General features: G+C 36.6%; 1 protein-coding gene across 2 annotated transcripts in view; it reads left to right on the plus strand.

The window, feature by feature from the left end:
• The window catches only part of LOC108241783 (leucine-rich repeat and fibronectin type-III domain-containing protein 2), a 111,082-nt gene extending 86,689 nt beyond the window's left edge, over positions 1–24,393 (plus strand). For both annotated transcript variants that reach the window (XM_017426204.3, XM_017426203.3), the window contains 2 exons: positions 16,886–18,282; positions 22,864–24,393. In XM_017426204.3, the coding sequence (XP_017281693.1) occupies positions 16,907–18,282; positions 22,864–23,854 (2,367 nt within the window). In that variant the 5' untranslated portion in view covers positions 16,886–16,906 and the 3' untranslated portion in view covers positions 23,855–24,393. The remainder of the gene's footprint in view (positions 1–16,885; positions 18,283–22,863) is intronic.
• Positions 24,394–26,916: the final 2,523 nt, after the last annotated feature.

The raw sequence follows: 26,916 nt of genomic DNA on the forward strand, positions 1-26,916 counted from the left end.
TTTGATCTGAGTTTTCTCTGGCAGCTCATCTTCAGACAAATTTTAAACATTGTGCGTTGTGTCCACGAGGGAAGTCTCACATCAGACGTGTTTCTGTTTGACAAAAAGCTGGCTGATTGGTTTCATACAAGATTTTGAATGACTCCTGCCTGTCAGCCATTTTATAAACATGCTACCACCCCACAGAATATGACGGGCCCTATTTAAAATCTGCTTGTGTCTCATTCTGGAAGCTTAAGCTCTTTAACACCTGCAGTATGAATTATATAACAGCCCCCCATATGGACAGACTTCTGCATAAACAGACACGGTTTTGCTTGCATGAGCATTAGCATGATGCAAATGGAGACTAATCATGCAGTATTATTTCTGTCACCCTCAGTCTGTGGGCAGATAGGGGTTAAATTTATGCTTGCTTAAACTTCCTGCTTTTTGTTTCATCCTTCCTGCAGTGGCAGATGGGTTGGGTTTACTGCATTAGAGGTTTTAATGCTGGGTAAAGTTTGAATTACAGATGGAAGCATTAATTCCGCTTGCAAACATTCTCCTGCTGATTGTTTTGTCATTTCAGCTTGGCTTGCTGAGTCTGAGTGGTTCAGCCAAATTAACCAGATCGCTAGCAAGGTTAAATTAGAAATGATTATACACATACTGTCCTCATGTTCTGACTGATATTGTAACAGATGATTTCTTGTGTTGTGGTGGTAATAAAGCTGCAGTGACACCATGTAATATCTTGAAGAGAGGTGACCTTGATTTTTTGTGTCACAGAGAAAAAAGTTGCAAAAATTAAACATAGGTTTTGTAGCATTTAAGTTAAGAACACTTAAATATTAAATGCCACTTTAGTGTCATTTAAAACCAGTGTCTGGTTGTTTAGCCATCACCTGTTTGTCAGTCTGAATCTGGAAATCCTAGTCTCTTAGTCCTGTAATTTTCTCCCACTTTGACTGTGTGACATCCAGTCCACACTCGGCACAGATGTTCCTGTACACTAGTCCGGCCATTTGATTATGACATTCACAAAGGCACTAATCATGGCAGCACAAGAGCAGGCCATCAGCACAAGAGCAATAAAGGCCAGGGTCTATTATACAAGGCAGGACCCAAGTTGCAGGCTGTCTAAAGATGCCCCAAAGCGTGCATGGAACACCATAACCAAGTGGCTGGAAAAGTGTAGAGGAACAGCTGTAGTATAAAGTCTCACAGTCAAAGTGGGAGACTCCACCAAAGGTGGTGGAGAATGGCAGAGCCAAGATTCTGTGGGACTTCCAGATCCAGACTGACAAACAGTTGATGGAAGTATATATTTATGCAGCAAATAAATAACATTTAAAAAATAAAACAAAAAAATAAAAATTTTAAATGTAGAAACTCAAGACTGATTTGACACAGAACAACCAAAATGTGTTTTCAGAAGTGGCTTCTGAAGTGGCTCCAAACCAAATATGCATTTTGGGCAATAAACTGTATTTTACCTGAAACTTTTATCCTAAGATATCTGCATTAAAGGCGATACTGAAACATGTATTTCACGTGTCTTCAAACAACTGTAGGTGCTTCCTTACAAAAAAAAAAAACTTAGCTTTTTATGAGCAATTTCATAGTTTTCTGACATTTGCACGCTGTATGTTAATGCTATGTTCTTATCAGTCTTCAACTCTCCAACCCACTTGTTTTCTGTCACTCTCTGAGCTTAAATTACGTTTTCACACAGGGCTCAGCTCCTGTTCTGGTGCCCACTTGCATGTTGCCATCTTACTAGGTCTTTCTGTCAGACTAAAATGTTCTGCTCACATACTCTGCTAACTCCCTGCTGTTTGTTTGGAGGACAACCGGTGCTGGTAATCAGCTTTTACTGGCAGCCCAAGAAAGAAGTTAAGGCGGTGAGCAGCTGGCAGCCGTCATGTGTGTACGGCAGTGTGTCCATTTGTGTGTGTACATCTGAATGTCGCCACAGATCGCTGTCTTTGAGCAAAGCACATAAGAAAGTGAAGTAAAATTGAATTTTGAGGCTGTCAGCTGGCGCACTTTGAGCAGCCTGTCAAAATCTAATCACAGATGGCTTCATCAGACAGTGTGTCTCACACTGGTAAAAGGTTTTCTGCCTTCCACGTGCAAAATTTAGAATACTTCCGCCCACAGTGAAGACAGCCTGAAGGGTTTTTGCATACAATATGTGCATGAGTGGCTGTGCTGCCGGGCCAGAGCTGCATGTTGGAGCTGCAACAAGGATGATGGATGGAGCTTGTAACTCACAAGTGATTTTCATTTTTACTGTTGCCACAAAACTGCACAGAGAACCTTCATATACCACCTCTTTTTTCATGGTCACACATCAAACCCTGTCAGAAGACATCTAACGTAGTCTTTCTTTGGTCTTTAGCCTTTCGGGCGCAGTGGAAAGAAAGAAGAGATCGGTCTGGTACTTTTCCCCACGCTCCACTCATCCCTCCTCCGCTCGATGATCTACTTTTCCTGCTGAATGTTCCTTGGCTATTCATCTCTTTCTTCCTCTTCCTTCCCCCCCTCCTCTTTACTGTATCTGCCTCCCCACTGTGATGGCTTCATGTTGCGGTGCACCTTCGGGCTGTGTGTGGGATGGTGTTGTGGGCCGGCATCTGGCAGCCTCTGATAAGAGAGCAAGTGAGTCGGTGTCATTCCTTCTGCGATGCGTTTTAAATTATTTTTAAGAGCATTGGCCAAGGTTTTGTACCGCTTCTGAAGGACATTGTCTCAAAGTTTTTAACAGTGACCAAATGGGCTCTTCTATAGCATACTTGTCTTTTACCTTATTTCTGCAGTGATTTGCAACAGTTCAAGAACACTTAGCTGATTTTCTGTTCAACTGCAAAAACAAAATACAGCTGTGCAAACCTTGTTTCAGCTACAGTTTAGAATGGTAAACCACCATACCAAAAAACAGCTGCAAGGCCAAAAAAATGTTTCTTAGAGTTCCCATTTATGTGAGAAATTGACACAATTTCAATGTTGAGTCTATATTCCTTTTTATAGCCCTGAATTTGTAAATATCTGAATTTAGACTACATTTACCCAAAGCAGTTTTGTCCCCATAACTATATTTATATAGCACAAAAGCTAATGAAGCTATGCAATGCAAACAACCAAGATTTGTAAATCATGCCAAAAAAAGGTAGCAATTGATAATACAGCTCGGTATATACTAGGCACTTACCTGATTGATACCTGGCCAAGTAAGTAAGTACCAGGTACCGACAGGGACTGAACTGTATTATGAAGTGGCCTGTTACCCTATATTTACAGTGTATGCATGAGTTATGTACCTGGCATATACTGAGTATGTATGTATCAAGTACATATCATGTACATATTGGGCTATATTATTATATTTTGCTTCTCAAAAAGAATGCCAGAAAGCACAAACTGAGATTTCAAACTGATTGAAAAAGTAGATTTTACGTTCCACTTTTCCATCACTCATACTGTTATAACATTAATGTCTCAAAAAACAAAATCAGTTTGTTCAACTTAGAGCAGAAAAAATGAGAAAATAGTAGTTATTAGGAAGGCATATTTATACATTTTTGTCTTACTGGGGGAAGAAAACATGAAACAAGATTTGAAATCATTTAATTTGTCATAGAAATATTAAACTACACAGGCGGTTTTGACAACGAGGTGCCTTAGGACATTTTAATGAATGAGCTGCATTTATATTTGTTTAAAAATAAAAACACAATTCTTGATAGGGAATTACATTTTGTGACTTAAACTGCACCACAGGAGTAATGCCTGCCATGTGCCTGTGTGGCAAGTTGGCTCAATGGGATGCAAGAAGCATGAAATAACTGAAGAGCTCATGGCTCTTCTGTGAGCTGTGCTAATATTGCCAATCTTGACTAAATGAAGACATGTATTTAGAGTCTAGACCTATAGAAGCTTTCACTTTTAGACCATATTTAGTCTCATTTTTCCAAGATGTCTACAAACATTTTAGACATCATTTACACGTTTCACCCAAAAGAAATGGCCAATCAGCAACAAATATCTGTTCACTCAGGATCAAAATGCCAAATTATTTGCTCGTGAGAACCATGTTTTATTTAATCATCTAATTAATGTGGTCTTGTTAAATTTCAGTTGAGTGGGAGAGTCTCTGCTGCGTTTCAATGTCAGTTATTTGAGTGTTAATTTCTGTTTGCACAGAGCAGAAGAAAAGCAGCTGAAATAAAAGTTATGCCGACTCAAAGCTGTTGACGTGGGGGAAACACTAATATTGTATCTGTGTCTTGAATTATTTAAGAAGATAGAACTCATTAGAGGCAAGCTTTTGAACCTTTAGAACCTTGTTTTCAATTGAACATAAGGTTGAAGGAAATTATGTGAAATATTTAATTAGTTTTAGTTATTAGAGTAATAAAAAAAAATGCTGAGAACTTATGTTATTGTGAGACTTTTGCCTTAAATGATCCAACAACCAACAAATTTTTGGATGCAGGTGACTGTATGTGGGGCTTCTTTCTTAAAAGTTTTGCTCCAAAATATCTGGTGACAATCTTAATACAAAGATTATTGCAGTACATGTTCATGTATAACTTTAATTGGAGTCTGTACACAAAGCAAAAATTGCACTGAAACAAGCAAAATACTGTAAGATTTATGAAACTTCTAGAAAAACATTTGAATCAACGAAAGTAGGATTTTATTAATAGTGATTATCTACTAAGAAATTTACATCAAAAGCTGTACAACACAGTTCTTGTTAAAGAAAAGTAAAAGACAAACACATTATTTTTTAAGAAATCTATCACAAACCTTAGTGGCAGTGATGAAATGCTTTTGTGCAAAAGATTTATTTGGTATTTTTATCTTCCAGATGAATGTGAATGTTTTTTAAACCCCTAAAACAATGGTTCTGAAGCTGCTTTAATTACCTTTTTAATTATTTTGGTGATGGTAGAATACTCTGTTTTGTTGATAAGGGTTAAACCTGAGTGAAGTTATCCAGAAGAGGTAGGCATTCCAAGAGCTGGTCGAAGTTCCTAAATACCAAGAGAAGAGGCTTCATTGATTCCTTTATCTCCTTCAACACAAAGTCACACTGAACCTTCCTGTGTGGGTTCAGCTTATAAATGTATGTTCCAAAATCATTAAATCATCATAAATAAGCATTAAGCTTATGTCAGAAGTCTCTGTTTAAAATATGATAATGTAAGATTTTGGAAATGGAAAACAACTGAAACTTCAAATGTGTTATTAATCCTAGTTTGTTTTGTACTTTTTTATACTAATTTGAATTCCTGTCGATAACAGAGTGGATATAAAGGTGATATTGAGCTGTGGAGTAAATTTTCATATTATGATAGAGGTCATAAAGCACAAACAGACACTTAGGAGGCCTGAAATAGCTTTAAAATTGCAAGTAGAAGTCTTCTGGCTGAACCGGCAGGTATCATTTTGACATTAAAATCTAAAAGAAGGGGGCACATTTCCATCAGTGTCTCTTGACCCCCTCGTGGTAACCTTATATCCTAATATAAATGGAATGGTTTGAAACTAATCATCCGAGCACCCTATTTTCCCTACCCGGACATTTTACCTGATGCCTGCTTAGTATTTCCTCAGTGTCCTGCTTTTTCAAGGCGCTCCCTAACATGAACAAACCAGTTCATTTCACATCTTTATGTTTTAGTTGTTAGAAACATAGCAACACTGTTCTGTAACTATCATGTAATCTGCCATAGATTTGCAAGAATTTGTTAAAATGTACAATTATGCATCTGTAATGAAACAACAAAGATTTGTATTCTTGATTTTTAAATCATTTTGCCCTTTTACATCAAGATCAATTTGAGCTGGATGCATAAAACTGTTTCATCATGAAAAACAATGTTGACTATAGCTTTAAGAATGTCGTATTTTTCACATACTGGCACCAGAGTGAGGAAGATGTTTAAAGTTCTCCCTTGCAAAGACAAAGTCCTTGCAGAGACTAGATGCTCCTGATACCACTTCATCTTCAGGCAGCTTGGGTCGATGTGGAACAGGCTCCGGGCTCCAGGAACTGATTGTGAGCAGATAATCTGAGCTACAGGCTGCAGTTTATCTCAGTAAAAATCTCTTTCCAGTAAGTTTTTGGAATTAATTGCAAACCCTAATGGGTCAGTGCTGCAACATATGTAGATTATTTTGACTCCCAGGACTAATTTATTGAACAACATGCATGCCCCTTCGTAATGAAAGCATCTCCCTTTTTTTTTTTTTTCCAGTTGCATCGTTTTGTGTTTGTTGCTGTTGGGTAAAAGGGGACTAATCTTAAATGTTATCGTGCAGTTATTTTTTTTATTTATTTACAAATTGGTTCAGAGGCAGCTACACCTGAAAAAATCATCTTCATGATGATAAACCAGAGGTGGATGACAATTTATCTCCAAAAAACTATATTAACATAGTTAAAACCATCTAAACCCAATTAGTTGAAAAAACAATGATTGGTGAATATGTTTCAAAACACTTAAAGGCCGTTTTTTTCCAATGATGCAACACTGGGGCTCTGTTATCTACACATAAATGAAGCTCAAAATATCCACTTTTTTTCTGAGGTTGATAACTTTCATTACCAAATATCAAAACTGACTATAAACTTGACTTCTTTGCTGCCAAACATTGATTTAAATGGAAAATGAATCAGATGAATATCACTGAAACACATTTTTGTGTTGTAAGGAATGGAGTTTATAGGAAATTGCCACTAAAAATATTATTGTTGGAGGTAGGTGTCAAATGTCCCCAATGCCATCTATTTTTACTGTTACATCACATCATTTTTTATATCAAAATATGGCTCTTTATAAAATGACAAAGAAGAGCAGTAAAAAAAAGACTTTAAAAAAGTCTTATGTGACATATACAAAATGATTGTAACTTTAGGCAAGCTGAAAGTTTTTCATCACCTTTAATGTTCTTATTGCCTCATAGATCTAAAGCTGTTAGAACAGGAAGTCCATATTCAAAAGCATTAAAGTTCATTTCGTTTTAAATGTGGTGATAAAAATGCTCTAAGTCATTATATCTGTGCTGTAAAATTTCAGCTTATTATATAAAAGTCATTTTTTTTCTTCCTGTCAAACAGACTGAAGTGTCAGTAAAATTGTATTTTTAGCATTGAATGTTTGGCCCTTTTTTCATATTGCCATATAATGAGAATGTTTTATGACCTTGAAAACAAACAAACATGATTTTTTTCTAGCTCCTGTCCTTAAAGCGCTTCTGCTTTAGATTTCTTTTTTTTTTCATAGACATGAAATTAAAGAAAAAATCCTTACCCTGCATAATTCACCTTTTGCTCAAACTTTGCCTTTTAAGACTGAGAGGCTCTGACTGGAAAGTTCAGCAGGCAGGAGCGATGTTATGTGCCAGGCAGGGGGTCAGTTAAATATTACATGAATCAGATAAACAAGAGAGGTTCTTTGACTTGTTGAAAAGAGCAAAGCTTGAGGTGTGGGCAATGCCTTGTCAGTTGCCCACTTATATCTGATGTAGTGCAGAGCCTCTGACTGGCATCAGGAGGTGTGAGACGTGTTACGTGATGGATACAACAGCACATCCACCACTGGAATATGTGATTTCAAAATCAAACTGAGCTGTGTGGGAGATGTTAGACAATACACAGCAAACTGACCCAGCTTTAGAGTTGTTTTTATTTTAAATCCATGTCTTGAAAGTGATGGGAACTGGAATTATGTAAAGGCTATACTGTGCTGCAGTGGACTATTGTTGAGAAAATTATTATGACTATGGATTCTGATGTCATCAAATAAACAGACATGCCTTTGAAAAGTTAGAGATGGATGGAATTATTTAGTAGTTAAAATGAGTGCTAAATGATTAGTTTTGTTTTACCAATGTACATTTGTAAACACAGCAATAATTTGTTTTAGTAGTACTCAAAATTGGAACAAAATTGAAAATAAGAAGGCATGTTTTAATTTATTAAACCAATATTCTTTAAAACCTGCAAAACACCATTTTTTCATGTTTTATTGTTTACTTTGCTGTAAGTGTAGTTTTTTTGTGGGTTTCTTAACAATAAATTGATTAGAAAACTATCGATATTTTTGCAAAGACTATTTTTGCTGGCATAGATAAACTGAACAACTGCATTTTATGAAACAGTCACAAAATGCTACATGTGTTTTACTTCACTTCACTTTTGATTTCTGTCTTGAGTACTCGTGCTTCAGAGTCACTTTGATTTTTTTTTCTGTGATTCTGTTGCTGCTCTGCACGATGGTATGCACATTGTTAGGTTGAATAATTAAACCTGCATGGGTAAGGATAAAAAAAACCTTTGCTTTTATTACAAAAGATCATCTGAAAGCAAAACACAAGTTTTATATTATCTAATTACTAAGTGTCAGTTTCTATCTGATCGGCTGACACAGGACTTTATTAATCCATGCATCTTGGTCAGGTTTATGAAAAGATTGTAGTTTGTGCAGCACAGCATCCCCTTATATTACAAGAACATTTTCAGCTGCTGGGCTTAGTCAAACTGCAGTGTTCTGTCGAGCAAACAGATAAAAACACATTTTTTTTCCTCTCTCTCTCCTACGAAGAGCAATATTATATATGAGTCATAGAAGAACAACCTCCAGATGGCCTATATGACCTACAATGCTGTGCTGGTTGTTAAGAAAATTAAACCCTGTCAAAACCTGACTCCTTATCTGTAAAAATTAGATCTTAATCGTGCTTCGAGCACATGTTTGCTGCACAATGTTCCTGACAACTTCCTCTGCTCAGATGAGTCAACTTTACCCACATTAGCATGTTTGCTGAAAAACATGAATTGAGCTCAGCTCAGTAACACAGTCTCACACTGCGAACGGATAAAGCTTCAGTCTTTGTCATCTGCCCTTTTAGGATTTTACAGACTCATTTATCTTAATTTCTGTTAAACTTTTCAGCATTAGTTTTCCTTTAATCTATATCCGAACTGTGACACTTTTACCTTAAATCAATTTCCAAACATTGTCAGCACACAATGAAAAAAAAGACATCAGAGATTACTGATTACATGAGCAAGTTAAGACTGATAAATAAATGCAGCTTAATTAGATAGAGTTGATAAGGTCAGTTTTTTTCCAAGAATGTTTAATTTTTAAAAGCTGGTCTCAATATGAATAAAATATTATGTTGCTGTTTGTGATGTTTGAGATGACACGGCCTGCACTTCTGCTGTTAATATACTGTACTGTATGTACAAGGGCAGCTTTTATCTAATAACCAAGCAGGGTTTGTGAAGTGCCGTTTGATTAATCTGTGTTTGTTTGTTTTCAGATGTCAAAAGCGTTCACTTACAAGGGTAAACTAGAGTGCTAAAGAGTGAGCACAGACTTAATATGTTTGACCTTCTATGATTTATGATGCTGACATGTGAATATTAAAAAATAGAATAAGGAAGGTTAGGCAAAATTCCACATTTACTGTGGGAATTCTTTAGGTTTAGACTGTTTGTAGACTTGTTGCTAGTAAAGAAATGAAAGGGCAAAAGAAGCCCTTCTAGGCATGGAGAAGGCGACTAGTTGGCATGCAGCATTTGTTTGTCTTCAGAATGTCTTGTAATTCTCAATTTCCTCGTTTGAGTCACAAAGGCTTAAAGTCTTTACACTGATTTTTGAACAAGTTCAAAACTTTTGTGCAAAATAGAGTCATCTTAAATTTTTCCCTTGTCACAGGCATCTTCAACTCTACTCAAGTGCGCAAGAGCTATATTTTGAGACCTGCTTGACAGCTTTTCTCTGACAGAAAACATGTCCAGGTCTAAAATCCATGCCATTTAAAAATATAATTTAAAAAAGAAACAACGGTCCAAATCTGCTTATTTTCAATTGAAAACTATGTTCCAGGAAATTAAATCATTAGCAGGGGGTGGCTGCCAAGGTGGGTATAATGTTATGTGGGCTGAAATGACCAGTAAAATAATATGCATCGCCTACAATTTTGAGAGCTGCACACACAAAAATAAGCCGCAATTCTCAAAAATCAACAGGGCAAAATGAACCTTCATGGCTAGCTGCTCACTTAGTTGAAAACACTTAGAGTTCAGTGAAACTGCAACTGAAATTTTACACATTTTCTTACAATATTGAGTTGCCAACACGACTCCACCAGTTGTAGCTCAGTGTGATACTACCAATAAAATGTGAAAAAATAACAATCTATAATCAAAAGGGGAACCTCTAACTACAAAACCAGTAAATGATAATAGGTTCGCCAAACTTTAAACAAGTCTAGGCTTAAAAAGAAGGTCAACACTGACTCACTGCCTTATTTTAAACCCCTTGAAGTCTGTGTTAAGAGTTTGAGTTTGACCTTAACAGAACAAAAAAAGAAGTCTTATCTTAAAGTTCAGTTCCCTCATTATCATTAATTCTTTCCCTTCAGAAATATAAAAACTATTTTCTTTGTCAAAAAATGCATGTGATTGAAGTGAAGTTGAGAGTCTAACTAGGCCCAACGATTATCTGCAAAAAGCTGTAAAAAGGACTAATTTTGAGATTTTGAACTGTAACCCTATTAAATTTTAACCAAAGCATTGTATTACATAAAAACCTCAGAAAATTATGTCAGATTGCAAAACTTTAACTTTAGAAGTTTTTGGTGTTGTGTGCTCTTTGCTGAAGAAATAGACATCTGCTTTCAAAAGAAATCAATAAACTTTTGATAAAATGTTCCATATAGAACACAAAGTTTTAGTGTACAGCTTGGATTTTCTGCCTTTATCTTTTATTAAGATTTTTCCTTTTTGGCAAGAATATTCCTCAAACCATGTCAGCATTTACCCACAGGAGACGAGACTGTAGGTGATTCGTGTGTAAGAAGAAGAAAAAAAAAGTGTATCATTTTTCACTTGAGTGAGGTAACTTTAGATGTGCTGGCGGCTCCAAATAGCATCGAGAGAAATCTGCTGTCACAATTTTGAGTGTCAGCATCCACAAATGACGCAACATAGCATCAGTGGTTTGCGTGCAGCACACGCAGGTTTTGCTGTCATGTTGTAACACATTTTATCAAAGTGTAGCAGAAGAAAAAGAGACGTGTATTGCTGGTGAGTCCAGTTTTCTCTGTGCCAACTCTGCTGTTACATAGTGTGCTGAATACTCTACAGGACGCAGATGACAACCAAAAAGACCGACAGTACGAAAGTTTGCAGGGGGTGTCTGTACAGAGTTGTGTGTTGTGGTTTCATGATAATGTGCTGTGTTCATATTGAGACCTTGGATTTGAACAACAGAGGTATTTGTTGCTTCCAAGAGAAGTGGAAGCCATCAGAATCACATCATCTCCCTCAGGGCCAACACTACCTTGAGTAAAGTTAGATTTTTTTGTGTAACAGATGGCAAAACAGCTGTGCAGGCATGTTCATGTGAAGGTTACCCTTGTACAACAGACTTCCACTCATGAAACACACCTTGTTTTTGACAAGCCATCAGTATCTCTCTGCCGTACCTTTGTCTGTGATTCTCAAACTGAGTGAAAAGCTGAAATTGTGATCTCTTACTGCCACACCAGTGTCTGCAGTCTTCCAACATCTGTCACCTATTTGGGAAAAGACAAATGGTTTTAGTTTCAGTCGTTTTAGTTTTACCTTAAAGCATTAAATTAAGGTCATAACTACAGTTGTAGTGAAAACTGTTACATGATTAATGGTGTAGAGTCCTTTAGGTTACAGGAGTGTTAGCTTCACATTAAATTAGTTCTAACAAATGACTTCTGTTCAGCTCAATAATCTGGCCCTGACTCCTTCGTCTGCTACATATTTTGACTCTCCAACTGTGGTACCACCTTCTGCCCAAATATTAAAACTGAAACATCCATTAGCCCTGAGATCCAGATTAGGTCTGTCATTTATAGCGACGTGGCTTTGATAAAAAGCATTACACTGTAGGGGATGTTCATTGATTTACATAAAGCATTTGAACACAATTGATCACACGCTGCTGCTTTGGAATTTGAAAATTAAAAATCAGAAATGCTTTGAAATACTGGAAAGAAAGCTACTTCAATAAAAGCTTAAATGTGTTTAAAATATTAATAAAGAATCACAGCTAAGAAGCAAAACACTAAGCTGTGAAAATAACAGGATCTAAATAATTTATACTTAAGTTATGTTTTTACTGCATGTAAAACTTATCATTTCTCCAAATTATACAAACTTTTTTTAAAATCTGAGACTGAAATAAAATAATTCTTAAACCCTGTGTTTGGAGAACTGATTATTTCAAATGAAAAATGTTGGTGTCAATAAGTTATCCCTCAAAGAAAATAAAACAAAATTCCTACCCTTTCTTGAGTTTATTACACTTATGTTAAATTGACTGAAAGACAGGTGTAGCATGAATCAAACCAGTAATATCCAAATTTGATGGTGTGCTGTATAAAATTAAGGAATTCTTGAAGTTACTGCTTCTTTCTAAGGCAATATATCATATTTAAATCTTTAAATTTTAAACTTCTGATTATTAAAATTTAAACCAGACATTATATAAGGTCTCTAATAATCACACCATATCCATATCTTTTACATTTATAAATATTGTGTAATAAGGTATTATTTGTGTTTTGAATAATATCATTCCTAGTCAATGATTAATTATTATTTATTCTATGTATTTACTTTAAATAATATATTCCTACTTCCACAGTTGTCCAGTGTTGTAAAACTGTCCTGTCAGTAAAACAAACCATCAGTACTGGTGTTTGCTTTACAGAATCCACAACTTATTTAAAGACACAACCCAACTTACAGCAGTCCACCAGATAACATCCATCCAGCAGTCAGATGTACTGTTTGCCTTCTTTGTTTCTGTTGACAGGAAATAAAAGTCTATAAATACATGTTCTCTTTCAGGAAACGTACAAAGACACATTGATCTCTGTCTGCTTTCATGCCTTAATGTGAAGGAATATAATATGGTCTTAAAACGTTGGAGACAAGAATGTGTACAAACTGCATGTGACAGTAAATGTTTTTGAATTATTGATTTTTTTTTTGGCTGTGTTTTTGTTCTTAATGTTTACTTCTTTATTTAAAAGGATCAATGCAAAAGCTATGAGTGGAGTGAAAAGTTGCTGTATTTTTCAAAGCAATCCGTGGTCAAGCTAGAAGATCATCACCAAGCCAATAAATCCAACAGTTCGATTTGTTTCTGCTTTAGGTTGTGCTCCTTTACAAAGACATGTATATTGTTTTGCTGGATTGGAAAAGGCCATGAGTAAATGAATAGTGACTTGAAACACTGCCCATGGTTCTCATCTCTTTGCAACAAAATCTCTTGTGTCTCTGAAAGGTCATCTCTTCTTCTTGTTTACCAATTTTCTGCTGCTTGGTAATCTCAGTGCATCCCTTAAATGTCAGTTCCTAACAGGATAAATTTATGAGAATCAAATGTTATTAATATGAAATTATTCTGAACTTTCAAACAACATCCAGGCACTGCTACTTTCCATTCTGCAGTTCCCACAATTTTTAAAACGGTAACCACACTTGTCCCTTTCAGAGAAAAGGAGATCTAAAAGAAATACAGAAGCAGCTATTTTGGGTTTTCAGGGCTTTTTGGTGGTGTTTCTAGATGCAATCCTTTAAAATGAGTCCATGAGAGAAATTGTCTGTCATTGCTGACAGCTCTCGCCATGAAGCCTTGTGGGGATTAGCTTCAGAGTGCTGAGAAGATCAGAACGATCTGCATCAAGTCTGCAAGAATTTATATGAAGTAAAAACCTTTTTGCAAAGAGTTGCGAACAGTTTCTGAACAGCTGTTTGAATTCTAATGTGATGACACACCTGACATTGGAGAGAGAAAAGGTCAGGGTGTGATTGAGTGTAGCATTGCAGTATACAACCTTAGTGTTTCAAAAGAAGGCTGCAGGACTTCCTTTCTTTTTCTCAAAAACATTTCACCGATAATCCGAGAGGTTTCTTCAGTTATGCCTGCCTGGTGGTGAGTTTTAGGTTTTTAAAGTGTTGTTGAGACTCTCACACTTTCAGAGTCATTTGTGTCACTGACCCATCCACTCATTCTCTGGTTTGTTGTCACTTGTGAGTTGTTTACCTTTCTGACCAACATATGAGGTGTTCAGGTCATGTTTCAAAGTGTGACTGGTTTTTAAAAAATCACCTTGGGAGGAGAGTTAAGGTTAAATTGAAGGTGTTGGATGGATCGTACCTGGGACCACTTTCTCTGTTGTATGTTGCTTTTTTCCTCTCATTTAGATGGTTTCCTTCATTCCTGTCTCAAAACATTTGGCTTTTTCAGGACAGAATGTACATTAATGCCCTTAAAAGAGCATCCCTTATCTTTAAAATGCAGATGGACAGCTGAGTGATGACTTGAGGAGCTGGTTCTTTTGTGTAGAGACATGTTTTGACCCAAAAATAGTATGAATACATGACTGTTTGCATTGGAATGGTCCCAGTAGCTTTTCACACACAGACCCAGAGACCACGTTGAAGCCTTTAAGATAAGACTGCTTTTTTGACTGAGATTTTTGTTAAGTTTGAAATGTTGCTTCACACTTTACTTTTACATTAGCAACAGAAATGCTTTTTGAGGGTTGCCAACTTCCAAATATTGAAATAAGGAAAGTACATAATTCTTTGTTATGAGATACTGTATCTATGCTTTTTGTGACAGCATTGAGAGAAACCTGTGGCTGATCTATTTAGAAGACATGCATATATTTACACAAGTATGAAAGCTTAACAAATGTATGCAAATTTTTTTCTTCAAATTTTTAAATAAAACAAAGTATTTTTAAAAGGAAAAATGTATGCATATTTTGCAGTGGCATTATCACACAAGTAAAAAAAGGAAAAAAATCCTCCCCCAATTAACTAAAAAGGATACTGAAGACAAAAAACACTAAAGTATTAAAACTCAAAGCTATTAACTGTTTCATTTCTATAACAAACTGTTCAGATGGGTTTTGATATATTATAGAAGTCCTATGGCTGTTGTTGGATATTCTCCTATTTTTGTACCATATATGGCAGTGGTGTCTACATATCAGTGGTGTCCAATCCTGGACCTTGAGGGCCACTATCCCACATGTTTAAGGTTCTCTGCTTTGACACACCTGATTCAAATGAATGAGTGATTAACAGGCTTCTGCAGAACTACAGACTTGACGAGCAGGGAAACATCTAAAACATGCAGGATAGTGGCTCTCCAGGTCCAGGATTGGACACCACTGATATGTAGACTGCAACAAACTGAAAACCACAATACTGTGCAACAACCATAACACAACCTTGTTTTGTATTAACTTTTTTTTAACATTTATACATTGTATTCTAGTACAATGTATTTTGCATTTTCACCCTTTAATGATGTTCAAGATTTTTATTAAAAAATAAAAGGAGGACTTACAAGATGAGAAGCTGGAGCAATCTCTAGTTTGACCAGTAAGGTTTGGCGTCTCATAAGAACTTTTGTTTGCAGTTATTTGTTAGATTTTATCTATTTTATCCTTTTTAGCCTTTTTCATTTCTGAAGTGTCTTCATGGTTTTATCACTATTTTTTAAATATGATAATCTACAACACAAAGTTGTTGTAATAAAATTGTCACCTGATTTCTTTATTTACTGCATAAGTGTTTTTGTTTTGTTTTGTTGTTATATATATAGAGAGATAGATATAGATATAGATATATATAGATAGATATATATAGATATATCTATATATATATATGGTGCATATCTCATAGACCACTAAATGGAAACACAAACATGGTAAAAATAACAAATATAAAATGAAAATAAAAACTGCAAATCCCTGATCCATCCATCCATTTTCTTTACCCACTTTCTCTTTTCTGGGTCACAGGGAGCTAGTGCCTATCTCCAGCCATCTCTGTGTGAGAGGCAGGGGACACTGGATAGGTCACAAGTCCATCACAGGGCCACATCGAGCCCAACAAGGCAAATAACCTTTCACGCTCTCACTCACGCCTAGAGATAATTTTAGAGAAACCAATTAACCTAACATGCATGTTTTTGGTCTGTGGGAGGAAACAAACTCCCTGATCCCAGAGAAAAACATGCAGACCATGAAGCAGAACTTTTCATTAGTAAAAATTACTTACGTGAAAAAAATAAAAGCTGATAAAAATTGATTTTTAAATTTCAGGTGTTTTAGGAATTAATGATACAAATGTCTGGGGGAATTAAATGTTTGCTGGATGAAGCCAAGGGTGACCATTCATTCGTAGGAGTCAGCCAGGTGTGAGGGCTGTTATAAGACGTTCACAGAAGCGTGCTGATTTTGTCAGCCAAGTTTGAGTCTAACACCTGCAGCTTGTGGGATCTCTCTCTATAATCTTTCTCTATACTACTTTTGTTTTTGCCAAAACTGTGAAACACACTAAAGGAAGCAAGTCAAACAAAGGGATTAAGGCATATACAGAGGTAAAGAAATAGTAGGTGGTGTAAATACTGAAAGAAACCAACCCATGAGGAATTATTTTATCCCACAACTCTCAATAATACAATGTTGTAGCATTTCCAGAAAGAAAACAACTATTGTTCGTTGTGTTTAGTCAATGTTTAAAATGAAATTAGTCATTTAACCATGATTTTTATTCAAAGAAGCCTTCTTTGAGTGGTTTTATGCATGTGATGTTATGATCCTAAATATTTAAGTGAGGAACTTTTAGCTACTGTATATGTTTAAAGGTGAAATTCTGCCTGACTTGGATTTGTGAGTGGATTTATACAGTGACATGAAATGTAAAAAAATATCTGTGCTCAGACATTGTCATCCACCTAAATGTAACTGAAAATAGGTCAAAGTCATAATTTATCATATCAAATTCTGACATCCTTTTGTTTTCTTCCAGGTCCCCTTTCTATGAGGTAACATGGACAAAGTGGTCATCTGTCTCCTGCTTCTGGGAACTGCACTTACGATGGTCCATGCATGTCCCAAATACTGTGTCTGCCAGAACCTCTCTGAGTCTCTGGGGACCTTGTGTCCCTCCAAAGGTCTGCTCTTTGTGCCACCAGACATTGACCGTCGAACTGTAGAGCTCAGGCTGGGAGGCAACTTCATCCTCAAGATCACCACTCAGGATTTTGCCAACATGACAGGTCTGGTGGATCTCACTTTGTCTCGAAACACTATTGGCAGCATCCAGCCTTTTTCTTTCATTGATTTGGAGACCTTGAGATCCCTGCACCTTGATAGTAACCGGCTGACTGAACTGGGAGCAGATGACCTACGAGGACTGATCAACCTGCAGCACCTGATTCTCAATAACAATCAACTAAATGAAATCTCAAATGCAGCTTTTGATGACCTATTACTGACATTGGAGGATTTGGATTTGTCTTATAACAACTTGCGCAGTGTGCCTTGGGAAGCCATCCGCAAGATGGTCAACCTGCATCAGATGAGTCTGGACCATAATCTCATCTCCTTCATTGCTGAGGGAACTTTTACAGACCTTGAGAAATTAGCTCGCCTGGATCTGACCTCCAATCGTCTCCAGAAACTTCCTCCGGACCCTATCTTTGCACGCTCCCAAAGCAGTATGATCATGAGCACTCCTTATGCACCTCAGCTTTCTCTAAGCTTTGGTGGAAATCCATTGCACTGCAACTGTGAGGTACTGTGGCTACGAAGGCTGGATCGAGAGGATGATATGGAAACTTGCGCTTCTCCAACTATTCTAAAGGGGCGCTATTTTTGGTCTGTTCGGGAGGAGGAGTTTGTCTGTGAGCCCCCTTTAATCACACAACATACACACAAATTGCTGGTGCTGGAGGGACAAACAGCTAGTTTGCGTTGCAAAGCTGTCGGAGATCCAATGCCAACCGTGCACTGGGTTGCTCCAGATGACCGTTTGATCAGCAACTCCTCACGGGCAACTGTGTATGAAAACGGCACGTTGGACATAGCAATCACCACGTCCAAGGATTATGGCATCTTTACTTGCATAGCTGCTAATGCTGCAGGGGAATCTACAGCATCTATTGACCTATCAATCATTCAACTCCCTCACCTGACTAATGGTACAAACCGTACCACTCAGTCCAAGTCAGGACTTTCAGACATTACAAGCTCTACAAAGATAAGTAAGGGGGAGCCCAAATCTCTTCCTGAGAAGGTGGTGTCTGTATCTGAAGTGACTGCCGTCTCTGCTCTGATTAAGTGGACTGTTAGCAAATCAACTCCAAAAGTCAAAATGTTTCAGCTTCAGTACAATTGTTCTGACGATGAAGTCCTCATTTACAGGTAAGAATGATTAATAGATCCCTTTTATTTCCTAAGTGTGAACTGAAATTTTTCTGGTCAAAGAGGCTATTAAGCCAAAATATATATTTTGCTTCAGAATATCTTCAGTTTAGTTTTCTCATATTGTTAATTGTTTACAGTGTAAGTGCTTCAAACATTCAATTTCTCTGAAGTGATATTTGAAGATCAACGTGCATCTTCCGTAATCCTTCTTGAGCTTTTTTTTTTAATAGACAAGTGGTAGCAATATTGTTTTCATATTTTTATTTCATAAAAGTGAAACTTAAAAAAGAAATCCTTGCCCCAAACTATTAATTAGAAATCCAAGAAGAAAAAGGATTATAGACCTCATTTTAATGTATCCCTCTTAAGCTGCTCAAGTTCATAGAAGTGTGGGCTTGATGACTATAGCTGGAGATCTTTGAGCTCTGTGAAATCAATTTCCTATTTCAAATGAGACAGTGAATGGGGCAACATTCAACCAAAATAATTGCTTGGAAATATAAAAAATAGCCCTTGATGTTTAATACAAAATTACCTGGGGTGCATTCAAGAAGAGAACACTCAGATCCGTGGTTTCACTAAGTCTTGGATGTTAATCTCTAGCTTAAAGTTGTTTATTTTCTATAATATAATACAATATCATCCCCTAAAGTAAAACACAAACATATATATGGATCCGTCCACAGAATGACCGCATGTTATTAAAACTTCTATTTACTTGTCAGCATCAGAGTAGTATGAATATTAGATGCTTTCGTGGAAATTAGTTTCAAATGTTTTGTTGCACTTTCTAAATCCTGACCGTTGTTTTTGAATTACTTTAGCAAAACTTTGTCTCATTCCTTTTCTTCACAAATATTTTAGACTTTTACTTGCACTTTGCAAAAGCTGTTTAATGAAAGACTCAGAACATGGGACGATAAGTCTGATTAACTAAGAGTTTGACATAATAAACGAATACAGAAATGAGGAAAAAAGAAAAAAAACACTGTTGATGCATCTCTTATTCCTTGCAAATTCAATAATAAGCTTTTTATCTGATTTCCTTGCATGCACACTCTGTGACAGGTTTCCATGGCAGAGTGGAGAAGACAATTTGAATGTTCAGAACCTTGTTTTTTCTGCCCAGTGACAGCATATTGGATGACTCATCCTCATTTTCATTCACTAGAAACAAGACTCGACACAGCTAAATTGTTCCCCTGAAAAAGTCATTTCTTTAATGACATTCCTGATGTTATTGCCATTCAATGTTTATTATTAACAGTAAGTAATACAATAAACATGTGTAGCTTGAGTCATATCTTTTAGAGCTTTTCTTTTTTGAAAGTTTCAATGTGTAACATTTGTGGTGATCTGATGGCAGAAAAGCAATATAATGTGCATAGTTTTGTTTTTATTGATGTAGATTGCTTTGTGTTTTCATAATAACTAAAATGAGGAATTAATATGAAAACTATTCTGATCTTGCTCCATTTGTCATATCACAGATTTGCTTTGTAGGTCTTTGATCTTCAGAGGCTGAGAATACAATAATTCTTTGAAAGGACACATAATTATGGTTTTCAGAAAAATCTCAGATTGTATAAGGCTTTTTTTTAAAACTATATAGCTGTTGGTGTGATAGATGGATGTACTGATAGATAGGTGAAGGGATAAACATTATTTATTCTCAAATAAAAACTGCAGTGTGAGCTGATATGAAAGCTTTAGATTCTTTGTAATAATGCTGGGATTTTATTGATCACAAATGCTCACCTACAGTGTACCTTTAACCAGCAGTTTTCCTCTGCCTGAACTGAAGCAATGGTGTGAATAAAAATCAATCAGAGCCACGTGGGGCAGCAGAACGATAGAATGAGTTGGAACATGTGACAAAGCAAAGCATCTTCCCGCTTATAAAAAAGGCAATTAGGTTGAAAAATGAACAGCCCCTAAAGAGTCCTTCAGAGAAATCAAAGATTCTTGATGCATGTGCTGCAAAAAAACCTCAAGCCAAGAATGGGTGTATAACCAAAACATCTATCTCTACACGGCAACACAAGATGGGCTAAGTGTATTATTCCTCTTCAAATTCATTTAAAAAACAACAACACACATACATTTTTATAGCTGTACACACACACACACACATCTATATATATATATATATATATATATATATATTACTCAGAAATTGCTTATATGGTATATGATGAATGCTCTGAGCACCCATTAGCTATGATTTAACAAGCAATAAGCTTTATTTTGTATATTAATTACCTGTCTGTATTACCACATCACTAACTAGCATGCTGTCTACAACCCTTTTGCTCCTCTGATGCATATTTTAGATGCACAGGTATAGCCAGCTCTCACCTGAGGGTGCAGTTAGTCATTAAGTAGGATATGCAAGATTTTCTGAAATGAATCTTTTAAATGTGTTATGTAACTTGTGGCAAAGCTTACATTAGGTTTTTGACTGGGATTGTGTCATGTACAGCCCTAACTTAAAAAAATGGGTGTAAAATGTAAAAATAAAAAAGGAAGAATTTGCAAATCTCTTAAACCCATGTTTTATTTGCAATAGAACATTGTAAACATGTCAAATGTTTAAACTAAGGAATTTTTAATACATTTTTTTTAATGGTAAGAGGTCTGGACTTGGACTCTTCTGCTATAAAGCCATGCTGTAGTAATGAATGCAGTATGCAGTTTAGCATTATCTTGTTAAAATATGCAAAGCCTTCCCTGAAAAAGACATGGTGTGGATGGGAGCGTATGTTATTCTAAAATATGGATAGACTTTTTTGCATTGACTGTGCCTTTCCAGATGTGTAAACTGTCTATACCATATGCTGTTAACCTCCATACCAACAGAGAGGCAGACTTTTGAACTTTGCAGTGATAACAGGCCAGCTGGTGCCTCTCTTCTTTAGTACAAAGAACAAGGTGTCCATGGTTTCTAAAAAGAAATTAAATTCAATTTTAATTTGTCTGACCATAACAATTTTCCACTTTGCCTCAGTCCATTTTAACCCTCCCATGGCCTTCAGGTCAAATGGACCCGAAGTTCCAGGGGCTTCTCTTCCTCTCTTCAGTTATGAAGACTTCAGGAGAGTTAAATGACACACATACACACAGATTTTTCTAAGATTTTAAAATCTTTTGATGATATTATGAACTGTAAATGATGAAATATTCCAAGTCTTCCCAATTTTCCATTGAGGAATATTATTCTGAACATAGTTTTTTTACAGACTGGTGAACTTCTGCCCATCATTAGTTCTGAGAAATACAGCCTCTCTAAAATGCTTGTTTTTATGCCCAGTCCTCTTACTGACCTGCTGACAATTAACCTCATTAGTTGCAAAATGCTCCTCCAGCTGTTTCTTTTTCATACCATTTAATTTTACAGCCTTTTGTTGCCTGTGGCCCCAATTCTTTGAGATGTGTTGCTGCCATCAAATACAAAGTTGTTGTTTTTTTTCCCCTAAAGAAAACTGCAATTTCTTAATTTATACATTTGATGTGTGCTTTGTAAAACATGGGTTGAGATTCAGTATTGGTTTATGAGATTTACAGAACACTGCCGTTTATTTTCTTTACATTTCACACAGTGTCACAGGTTTTTCATGGCAGAACTAAATATAAACACGTGAATAGTTTTATGACATTGTCATTTTAATCAGTTTTAATAATCCTTATAATAAACTCCACTCATCCTACAGATAAAACCTTGGAGGGGAAATGGTTTGTTTCATTAATACGTAGTTTATGTTTTTACTTTTTTAAATAAGGACCTCAGTTTTGTTCTGTGAGTTACAAGCAGGTTCTCAGTCTAGTGGAATCATTAAAATCATTTCATAAAAGGTCATAAGGTCATTGAGATTTTAGAGTTAAATGGGCAACAAGACTAGCCAGACTTAGGAGCAATAAAATTCACTTAGTTTAAAATTGACAGTTTTTCAAATTTTGAAATATTGTGTGCATTACAATCTGATGACAAAAGAACTTCATATAGCACAAGTTTGGGAAATGAGTTTGGTTTAAAGGGTAGCTATTAAAGAGTATTGAATGATGCTTATGTCAAACAAAAATGTTAATACAAGACAGTTCAACATACAAAAATAAGTAGATTCTGACAACATCTCATTGATTACCTCTTGGATGACATACTTTAAGATTAAATTGAATTTAAGACAAAAGCACCGAGCCTCAGTTATTGAGTCATATTAAAACATCTGGAAGAATAACAGACTTATTTGAAACATATTAATACATGTTAAATGGAACGTACATGAAATTACATTTTGCCAAAACAATATTCAAAAAGTGGCCATTCAGTGCTTATCTCATTACCATTTGCTTCATGCATATCAAATGGGATATACTGCAAGCAATGAAGTCATCTTTCTGAATTACTCTCTGCATATAAATAGCTACTTAGCATGCTTTTTTTTTTTTTTTTGCTATTTCTTTGATCTGCTCCAGCATATCAAACTAATATGTTTTTGACATTTTAGTTCTTTAATCGTGTCTTGATTTCATATGGCAAGATGTTTGCAATGTTTTTGTTTTTTTTTTCTCTGTTTTCAGGATGATTCCCAGGACTCACAGGGCCTTTGCAGTCACAAATTTGGTCCCAGGAATGCAGTATGACCTGTGTGTCTTGGCCATTTGGGATGACACTGCCACCACCCTAACTGCCACTAACATTGTTGGCTGTGTCCAGTTTGTCACTACGGATGACTACCCACAGTGCCAATCACTTCACAGTGGCTTCCTGGGGGGCACTATGATTCTGGTCATTGGTGGCATCATTGTGGCCACACTGCTGGTGTTCATCATCATCCTCATGGTTCGCTATAAGGTCACCAGTGGAATCCAAACTAGTAAATTACCCACTGTGAGTAACACATACTCACAGACTAATGGGGGAGTGAACAGGTTCAATGGCGCCCCACCACAGGTCAAGTCTACAGTGGTGGTCATGCGTGAGGAGATGGTGGAGTTTAAGTGTGGATCCCTCCAGAGCAGCCTCTCTTCATCGTCATCATCCTCTAACTCATTAGACAGCCAAACAGGAAGAGGAGCTGGTGGCCACTACAGTGTTCAGGGCAGTGAATGCAGCACCCTCCCCAGCAGTAAGTTCAGGAGGCACGGGCACGGAACCAAAGCACGTCAAAGTTTGGACCACCTTTTAGGGGCCTTCACCTCACTGGAGCTGCGAGGTCCAGTGAAGGACCACCAAGGGGCTTCGAGCTCCTCTACTGCTCAGAACACCATCACAACAGTGGCTGTGGCAGCACCATCTGATAAAGAGCCCCTACTTGGGAGGGCCGAGTCCACAACTATGCTGGGACGCCTTCTAGGGTTTCCTCAGGAGGGTAAGCCTAAGAGGAGCCACTCGTTTGATATGGGCCATGTCGGGGCAGAGCAGTGTCGCAGCAGCCAGCCGCGCAGAATCAGTAACATCTGGACTAAGCGCAGTCTGTCTGTTAATGGTATGCTTCTGCAGTACGATGACAGTGAGGATGAGAAGCCCTCTTTTGAAAGCTCCGAGTGGGTAATGGAGAGCACAGTTTGAGTACAGACCATTTGTAAGGTTCATGACCAAACAATAGATCTATATCACAAACTAAATAAACATGAGTGTAGAGGAAAGTTCCTTGACAAAGCTGTCCTTAGGTACTGTATGAAGTTCAACCATGTGAATACTGTTGAAAAAACACACAAACCTTTAGGTAAATGCCCATGATCAGAACTGTCTGACACTTTTGCCTATATTTGAAAAATGTTCCATATTGAAATAACTGGATAAAATACCCATATGGAATAACTCCTGATCTGCAGTCAAAAGGAAAGATAAGACATTCAGAGTGGATTTATTACTTCTTTATCAAAGGACCTGAATATCAAGAGGATTTGCCTCGACTGTGATAAACTGGATCACAATGTTGTGGACTAAAGGTTGATATGGAACTACTCCAACAGCAGAGAAAGGGACCACATGAGCTAGTACAATAGAAAATTAAACTCTTTTTTTTCATCTGGATTTTTCTATCATTTTTATTATTTATTATTTGAGGTGATTCATCAGAAGACAGAGACACAGCTCTTTAATGAGGTTGTAGTTAAAAATTGCTTACACAGGAGGTACCGACTCCCACGTAACAATTTCATACACGTTTAACCAATTTTGCTCAATCACAAAATGACAACAAAAAACATGTCCCAGATATAAGCATCACTGAACCACAGCAATCCAGTGTTGTATTTCTACCTCAGGTTAGATATACGGAGTTCTTCGTATGTGACACCTTAAGCAAACAAAACAAATGTCCAAATGTTAAATCAGTATTTGTTTGTTCTTTGACACTCAAAGGGACTGTATGCTTTTGTTGAAGCTGGGTTGTGTGAAGTACTCTGAGTAGTCAGTATCTCACCTGTAGCAAATGGTTGTCAGAGGGATCTCACTTTGGAGAATTTGGGATAAAGTTTCCTTAAGGAGTCAAGCTAACAACTACTTAGAGCAGAGCATACTATTTAAAATAACTAATCCTTGTAACTTCCTGGACAATTGGCCAATCACTCAGTTAGATTTTTTATTTTTACACCTCATCAGTTTTACATGAGGCCGTTGTATACATTATCACTTTTTGCTCAAACATATAATGTTTATCTTGTAACGCATCATTACTTGCACTGGAGCTGGAGACTAAGCTGATCAGTGGTGGGATGTGTGTGCATTTAGCTTAGCAAACATTCATCTTGCTCTGTCACTCAAACTGATGAAAGTTTTTGAGTTGTTGAAAATTTGTTCTTAAATGTGCTCTACTCTGTTTAGCTGTTAGTTTGAGTCTCAATGATTTTCATTATTTTTTTCTTTTCTCAAATTCTCTAAACTGGGATCCAAAGATGTAGGATGTAGGGCTGCAGAGGGTGATGTAGCGTCCTCTGGTGGATAGCAGAGAATATAAATATCTTGTATAGATAAATAATTTAAAAAATGTGTTGCATACATTTATATTCTTGTGAAATTTTGATAACAATGAATGAATGATAAGTGATATAGCAAACTGACAGGCAACAGTTTAAAAAATGTATCAAAAAGCAAAACCAAGTGGAATAGAATCTGCATCACCTTCAGCACATGGTGTTAGAGTAAAGCTAGGAGGTTGCAGTACTATAGAAGTTTAAATATACATGCTCATATTACAACATCCACTGCCAATGTGGTTGCATAGTGACATGCCAAAGTCAACATGGCAACTCATGGATGTTTAAGATTGAATAACTTGTATCTGGCTAGTGTATGCAAGATACTTTCTGTTCATAAGTACTCAACACAACCCCACTTCAAAAAAAAAAAATCTTGAACATTTCCCTTTAAATAGCCAATCGGTCTTCAAACAGCCAAATACAGTATTTGCCCAGCTTTGCAAGTTATTTTATTATCCCCCTTTGGTCAGTGTTGTTCCCATGGGCTAAAGAGCCAATGATGTAAATGTTGTTGTTTTTTGTTTGTTTTTTTCTCGGTGTCCACGTTCAAGATACTATCAACACATATTACAGAAGCCAAACAGTTTTTGAAATTCATCAAGCCCTCTTAATCATTCGGCCAAAGCAGCCAACAGCATGATGTATCACTGGGCTGTGATTCTCTTCAGGCAACACAAACAAGAGAGCATGATACTCGCTCATTTAGCCAGGTTAAATGGAGGAATTTGTCATTTATTGGCTGGATAAAGGTCAGTTGTGCTGCTTATGAGAGGATGTTCATGCCAAAAAAAGAAGAAGAACACAGATCATATGAGCCAATAAGCTGGAGAGATGAAATGTATTTCACCGAATTGCATGATACAGATACAGAACCTTTTTTGGTTTATGCATTCCTTGACTTGTTTCTTAAGAGAAACAATTTATCTGTCATTCTCTTTCATACAGGGCTGTACATTGCAGAAGGATACTTTGAATTAGTCACTATTCAAATCACTGCCTCCAATCAGCTGCAACAACCCTGCATTTTAATGCCTTTCTCAGTATTCTGTGGGACTCTGCTATAAATTGTTGAATGATCATCGAGTTTATTTCTCCTACAGTAGGTGTACTGTTCTGTATAATGGCATATTTTTTGTACAATATCTGGGTGAAAATGTAAAGGGGTGGGATGGGGATCGTGCAGTAGTACTTTTATTTTCATGTCAAGCAAACAGTGAGAAGGTGCGTTACTGTGGTGTACCAACAAGGTTGTTGTTAGTTGGCTTAATGAAATGGGATTTTACACGGTGCCACAAGTGTGGAGAGACGATTGGAAATTCCTAAATGGTTGTTTCACTTAGATGTCTAAAAGTACATATTTCCTCACAAACCTCAAGAGATAAATCTTTATGAAACCTTGCTTTTATTCCCTGCAAGTTCAAATACTTAGAATTTAAGCTGCAAAGATTTACTGAAATGTTCCCTCTCATTCTGACATTCAATACTTGCATTTACAACAAATTGCATTGCATTTTATGACTCTCCGCATGAATCTGGTTTATACATGGCTTAAACAACCCCAATTAAATTATATGAAATATTATTCCCTGTATCTTTTTTAATTAACTGAAATTTCAGAAGCATATGTAGAAAATTTAACTATTTTTG

The sequence above is a fragment of the Kryptolebias marmoratus genome, linkage group LG10, assembly GCF_001649575.2.
Source record: "Kryptolebias marmoratus isolate JLee-2015 linkage group LG10, ASM164957v2, whole genome shotgun sequence".
In the NCBI taxonomy this organism is placed as follows: domain Eukaryota; kingdom Metazoa; phylum Chordata; class Actinopteri; order Cyprinodontiformes; family Rivulidae; genus Kryptolebias; species Kryptolebias marmoratus.